Genomic DNA, 7,313 nt, shown 5'->3' with positions numbered 1-7,313 from the left:
AATAGCAAAGCTGAACTGTGACGGAGGAGGGAAAAAAATCTCCGAGGGATGAGGCATTATCACATGGTCCAAGACCACTGGTCCCAGACCAATATTACCATTTGACACTATGTAATCAAATGTGTCATAAATATGCAAGCTTTATTTAATTTTTTTACTTAAATGCGGATGTCAAATAGCGAATGGCAAGGACCAATGGTCATGTCTTCTTTCTGGCTTAAAATAAATGTCTACCTTTTCATTTTTGATTGTCCCAAAATAAATATTCCATTTAAAAAATACTGTATTTTATAACATTACTACCGGGGTGGGGGGAACCAAAAATTTAATGTCATAAATTGACCCCCACATTATAAAGATTGAATAGCAGGAGTGTACAAGCTCCCCAAAATATGTCCATGATAATGATAAGCATCAGCATCATGGAGACCCCAGAGATTTGCGAGTATTAACAATCTTCACGCCCTGGGCTACTACAGCAGATCCCTATGAGCCTCTCTCTTCAAATACATAGAGGCTCTCTATTCATTGTGAATGCACTAAAACACAACCAAATCTTGGTCAATGAGGGTGATATTATGCTGTCAAGGATCCTCTCGCATATCTGGCTTCCTCTTGGCCTGCACAGCCAGCCGTGCATCCCTTTCCCGCTCAAATTCCCGATAATCTGTTCGCTGCAGGAAATTAACCCTCTCTAGGTACTGATTCGAGCTCTTCTTGTAAGTTTCCAGTTCTTCTTCCAGGCCCTTGTTTTCTTCCTTGAATTCCCCCCAGTCCTTTTTAGTCTTGTCAAGCACACTAAGCTTTTGTTTCTTCTTAATTTGTTCAAGAAAAGCATCAACAGCAGTAGGTGGGCCCACTGAGGCGGCTTTAGCTTTTTCAGATGCTTCTTTCGAATTGGCATCAACAAGCTTCTTAAATTCAATTTCTTCACCTGCAAAGTCCCGAACCTCGGTGATCTGTAGAATGAAAAGAATAAATTGATCACAGCTCCTATGCAAAGGGATCCAAATTGAATCATTTGCCACTTCATCAAAGTGACAATGATAACCCAAATCTGAGTCCATATGGGGGTGTGGGCGGGGGAAGAACTACATACTACACGAATACCAAGGCCGGCCATTAAATGGCAAACGTGTAGCAAAAGCAATTACAAGAGCAAGAATGTGCTTACCTCAACTTTTCCTCTGCCTGAAGTGGCAGCCAGAGCACTAGCATCCTTAATTGCCGAAAGAGCAGCAGCAGCGAGCTTCTTCGCCTCATCACCGGTGCCATTCTGTGCAATACTAGGTTTCTTTTCGGGCACATCTTGCCCAACAGATGCTGTCTTCTTTGATGCCAAGCCCAAATAAGTCATCCAACCCTATAACAGAAACATATTAGAGTAAAATCCTAGCTAGCTGTATACTGAATAATTAAAATTGAATAATCATAAAATCCTCACAGTAGAAGTCTTCTGCGAAGAACTCTTCTGTGAAGTCCTATTTACAGTTGAACTAGGCTTGCTTGAAATTGAATTAATAGTCTTCCTAGATACTCCCTTATTCATTTGCTGCCATATAGCATCCACCCGAGCTTTCCTTTCTGGTAAAATTAAACATATACATTAGCTCCCCTCAGGCCATGTTACTTTACTTTTGAAGCATTAAAGTAACAACAAGCAATCATGAGACGGTAAGTATCTTCAAAGTTTCTTACCAATATCTTCAGGTTGTGTCTGCGAGCTTGAAATATGAATGTCTTGGACAGACTCAACTGTGAGCCCATCATTTTTCACTACATTACCTGAAACACATTGTCCGATAGTTATCCAAAAGGGCAAATATATATATATATATATATATATATATATATATATATATATATATACACATATACATACTCAAAGGACACTCAACCAGTATGTCCAGTCCTTTGCAGTCGGACATGTCTGACTTTCGGACTGTACATCATAACTCTTCAATATATAGCACGATAGCAATTTATCCACCACCATCGTTTATAAGAAACCCCCAATTTCTGCAGTATTTGGATATCGGAGTCTCTTTTTCAAACCTATCCATAATGTGTTAACTCTAGTCAATGTCTCAAAATGTGAGACCTAACTAAATCAACCGTAATTGTTTGCCATAAAAAAATAAAATCTAAATCAAACGTAATTGATCGGAATTGAACAGCTCAGAAATGGAGACACTCCAAATCCATTTCTCAAAAACTGATATATGTGAATGCTTTCCATTTAAATATAAATAAATGAAAGATTTGGGGGCGCAATCATAATGTGTGCCACACCTCTAGTATGAAATAAAGCAAGCCACAAAAAGAGAGGATAACAATTTTGCAACCCTTCTTTAATATTATACTCCCAGATGCCAAGTTGAAAATAAAAGAAACTAGAATATCGTATATCGCTTTTACATTTAATTAAATGATGAGAATCAAACCCTTAACCCAACACCACCCGCCTTGGATGTCCTGACAGTATTTTTCTTTAATGGTGCAACAGCTTTGACATCAATATAGTTGTATTGTATCATGTACTTAGAAAATGCAATAATTAATGAGACCACCTTGAAATCTACATAATCAATTTTCTAGATAAACAAATGACTCTAAATAACCTCGATTTCTATTAGATTAAATAATTCAGATTGTTAAAATAACAGCCCACAAAATTTCCAAATTGAAATGGTTCATAGTCATTTATGTAATTCTTCATTTATATATACAGTTTATGTTAAAAACAAGAGAATACAAGTGGCCATTGCTTCTTGTCACGATAGAAGCCCACACTAATAAGTGAGAGAACCTAGTATTAAGACTGAGCACCACCACTTTACAGACAAGGGTAAATTACTGATCTCCCTTAAGCTTTGCAATTTTCACCTTCAAATTAAACTACCGCAAAAATGCTCTGAAATGAGTGTCAGAGTTAAAAGTCCAACGGCATTACAAATTGACCATTATACCCTCGACTGAAGTGCTGATGTAAGAGTTAAATTCAGAAAAACACAAAATTACCCCTTGACATTATCTACACGATTTGAGCACGTGTTTGCTCTTCTCCGTCACCAAGTATGTCGGCGGCTAACTTATCCTCGCTAAACCTTCACTTTCTCTCTCTTCGTCTCTCCTCTACCTATCCATAGCCACTATTCTGGAAACCTCCTTCCACATCCATATTTTGATTCTAAGATCATCAAAGAAATGGGCATCGGGACTTCTCAAAGGGTCATATCAGTACCGAGAGTGTGTATGTGTCCAGGGATGGACTTATCAAAAAAAAAAAAAAAAAAAATGTGTCCAGGGATGGCGAAAATGTGTTGTATCGGTCAAGCCAAAAGAGGATAAATGTCAGAATTTATGAAATAACTTCCTTAAGTGTGGAGGCAATAAAAACCTATTTATGATTTGGAATTTCTATAATGTCCACTTATGACGATGGCATTTTATTTATTTTTTGACAAGTAACGTATTATAGAAAAGCATGCTCAACTAGGGAGCACATCCCATATACAAAAGCCAGGACCAAATAGGGCCCCTAAACTCTAAAAGTATCCACAAAATCCACAATCTCCCTATAAATTTAGAATTCCTCCCAAGACCCCAAAAAAATAGAGAACTAAGAACAAAGAACTTAAGCACCCCAGTAGGAGTTTCCTCTCCATCGAAGGATCTCCTATTTCTTTCCCTCCATAAGACCCACCACAAGTACAAAGGGACCAAATAACTAACAGATAAACATTCCCTCTTCCTTTCCAAGATACGTTCTGACTTTAGAGGCCCAACTCAAGAATGCAATGCATGTGTGTATTATTTAAATATAATGAAGAAGACAAAGTGTTTGTTTTAATAAGGGAAACTATGGTTACAGGGTAGGTTTACCAAACAAGCCCTTTGTCGACCTAGCCACAAGAGACCCACTCAAATTACAAATTTTCCAACCAGCTGAACCGGTAGCCTCCATAGATTCAAGCGAATTATAACCCACTCTGTGGATTCTAGCAATCCCCATTGATTCTGACTCAGTGTTAGAATTATTGGTCGGAAGTACATGTGAGAATTGCTTGGCCAACTTGCAAGGCGGTGATGGTGGAGGTGGAGTGAGAATGGGAGCAATGTTGGTCGTGGTGGTGAGAGAATGGGGATGGGAATGGTGGTGGGAGAGAAACGAGAGGGAGAGAGAGACAAGGCAGTGATGGTGGTCGCGCCACGGTGGTGGGCGGGTGGGGGGTTGGCTATTGTGCTTCCTAAAGTGTATATGTGTGTGTGTATAGTAATATGTATTTAATATATTTAATTTCTAATTTTTATTATATAGTTTACAAATTTATAAGTTGGCCATATAAGGTTAAATTGGTAATTCCATATATTTAGTAAGGGTAACTGGGAAACTTCTTTTTTCGGAAGGGTCATTTTGGGATGCTATCATTGTTAGAAAGTAAATCCTTGCAGATTTGGGTAACCTCATTACTTGTCAACCATCCCAAGTTCCTTAACGAGGAATTTCAACGACTTGAAAATGCTTTGCGGCATTACATAAAAAGCACTAAGGCCCTAATGGACCATTAATGGATTGGACGTAGTTGTGTTTTTTGGCCAAAACTCATGGAGGTTAGGGTAATTTACCCTATAAACAATAATGTCAAAAGTTATGTCTATCTCCAGTCCAAAGAGAGTACCAGTTGCTTATTTCTTTGCTGCCTTTGGCTTCCCCGAGAAACCGCCCACCTAATACTATTGGGCTAGGGAAAAGGGCAAGAGACTTTCTGATCCAATTAGTTAACAATACATTTCAGTAGCTGGTTCCACAAGGCAAGGCAGCTGCTTTTTTTTTTTTTTTTTTCAATGGCAAGAAACACACACCACTCACACACCCACTTCGTCCTTTGGGGACTCAAACCCTCACCATCTACTTTGGGAGGTAGAGGAGATACCACTAGGCCACAAGGCCCTTGGTCAAGGCAACTGCTTGACTACAACGAAAAAATATTACAATTTCTGAGGAATCTATGGCAAATCTTCTCTTCATTTACTCAGCATACCATCCCTGTTTACAAGTTGAACAAGATGAATTACCTCGTCCATCATCTCTGTCGAAACACCCCACCCTTCCAAAGTCACAATAACTTAAATAACCTTGTACACGACAACTAAAATAACCTTAACATAAACACGCGTATTATTTATTTTAACACTCCTAAAAGACTTCTTGTTTTCGTATAAAATTAATGATATCAGTGAATATAACCTTAGTCGTATAGATTCATAGTAAAGCAACGTCAAAGGACTCAAAATGCTTACTGAAATTATTTACAACAGTACACTTTGAGGGGAAAAAAAAAATTATATCAATATAATAGTTTCTGTACATCAAGGGTGGAAGTAGGATATTTTTTTAAAACCCCCTTGTTTGTGGGTAAATAATAACTTAACACATGACCCTTCCAACCATTGTAATGTTGGCCCCCAAATCTAATAAAAAATATGTAAGCTCATTATTATGGTACGCCTTGCTGCAAATTGTGACACTAGATATATATATATATATATAAATATATTACATAACTATATGCATTCAAGAGGGAAAAAAAAAAAGCAGCTCTTGGCAGGCTCATTCACCATCTGTCGGCGTATTCCTCTCTTTGTTTTATTTTATTTCTTTTTTTCTTCTCTTACCAGTTTTCCCAAATCAGTTTTTAAAGTTGTATTAAGAATATACACTAAGACTAATAAAAAACAAACCGAAAACATGAATCTTGCGGAACGTGTTGGAACCTTATACCTGTTCTTTGTCAGGTGGTTCGGGTTGGATATAAAAAGGTTTTTTTTTTTTTTTTTTTTTTTTTTTTTTTTTTGATAAGTAAAAAGTAAAGAAGTACCATTAGACTACACCGCCTTTCATATCGGATATAAAAAGGTATTGAACAGAAAATCAAGAGGTGGCAACCAAAACCAAGAGTTGAAAAACTCAGAAATGAGTACATAATGGCATCTAGAATTTCCCCACAAGAATGATATACATAGTTACATAGCTGCCTAAAATCTACAGGAAGGCTACTAGACTTAAATCCTAGATGGCTAAACATACAGAAGCATAACCTCTTTTATTGTAACAAAATGGGCAAAGAAAGCCTTGAATCTTCTCCATAACATAACAAAGTGCCTCTAAGGATGTAGGAACAAAGAAAAATTATTACTTTTCTTTCCTTCTATGTTTGGGTGCTTTGTATTCTACATACTAATCCACAAAATATATAACATATGACCCATGGGTCTACTAATCTTAGGTGAACGAAAACATATATATATATATATATATATATATATATATATATATATATCTGAAAATGTACAGACCAGAGTTTAGATGCACTACAGCTGTATACCATTCAACTAAGCTGAAAACATGCTAAATTTTAACCCTTTGTCAAATTAACATAAAAATTATTTGGAACTCAATTGAAATACAAGAATTCTACAAACCCTAAGCAAATCAACAATCGCAATAAGGAAATACACGAAAAATGTAGTGGCACGAAAGAATCAATCATATATATATATATTTTACACATATTATTGATACACGTAATGTATACAGGAAGCCTAACCTGAGGCGTCTAATCCGTTGGTAGAAGAAGCCATCGAAGACGACATTCATGGATTCGATTATATAATATAAATATATATATATAGAGAGAGAGAGAGAGGGGGGGTCGCGAGGCTTGAAAGAGTTACGCAGGCAAGTTAGGGCATTTCACTTTTCAATGTTTCAGACCCTGAAGACATCCAAAAGTCGGGTACAATCTGGGCGGGTTCGACCCGAAACGACCCGTTTTTCCTTTTTCTTTTTTATTTTATTTTATTTTAAGACCCAAACAAACCCCTCCCCCTATTTTTTTTTCCGTGCAATGGCTTGAAAAATTAATCTACCCTTTCAAAGGTCAAAGAGCTGCTTGAATTAGTTTCTCTCTCATTTTGATTTGGACTGATTTTTCCTTTCAAAAAAAAACTTATACCATCTAGATAAGTTCCAAAAAAAAAAAAAAAAATCTCCAATCTTCTTGCTAGGAATGAAGGGTGAACTAAACTTTTATTAATTTCTCTCTCATTATGATTTGGACTTGACAAACTCAATTGAGTTGAGCTCAGATTAGCTTCTTCATACATAAATCGTGTTAGGGCTGCTGCCTCATAACACGGCTGCATATATTTTGGTTGCATTGATTATTTGGCTTATTTCTTTTGCTTAAATTGCTTTTTTTTTTTTTTATATTAATTTTTGAAATTAATATGAAGTTTAGCTTTCTTTC

The 7,313-nt window shown here is 36.6% G+C and overlaps 1 protein-coding gene across 1 annotated transcript; it reads right to left on the bottom strand.

Moving 5' to 3' along the window:
- Positions 1–235: 235 nt before the first annotated feature.
- On the bottom strand, positions 236–6,770 carry LOC132285199 (uncharacterized). The gene is made up of 5 exons (XM_059787401.1): positions 6,612–6,770; positions 1,699–1,785; positions 1,445–1,584; positions 1,175–1,363; positions 236–959 (listed from the first exon to the last, which is right to left on the bottom strand). The coding sequence occupies exons 1-5, from the start codon at positions 6,655–6,657 to the stop codon at positions 585–587; spliced, it is 837 nt and encodes a 278-aa protein (XP_059643384.1). The 5' UTR covers positions 6,658–6,770; the 3' UTR covers positions 236–584.
- Positions 6,771–7,313: the final 543 nt, after the last annotated feature.

This window comes from Cornus florida, unplaced genomic scaffold, assembly GCF_030987335.1.
Source record: "Cornus florida cultivar Cherokee Brave unplaced genomic scaffold, ASM3098733v1 CherokeeBrave_3.0.0_Hap2_Chr01, whole genome shotgun sequence".
Lineage (NCBI taxonomy): Eukaryota > Viridiplantae > Streptophyta > Magnoliopsida > Cornales > Cornaceae > Cornus > Cornus florida.
This window is presented reverse-complemented; position numbering and strand designations above follow the sequence as displayed.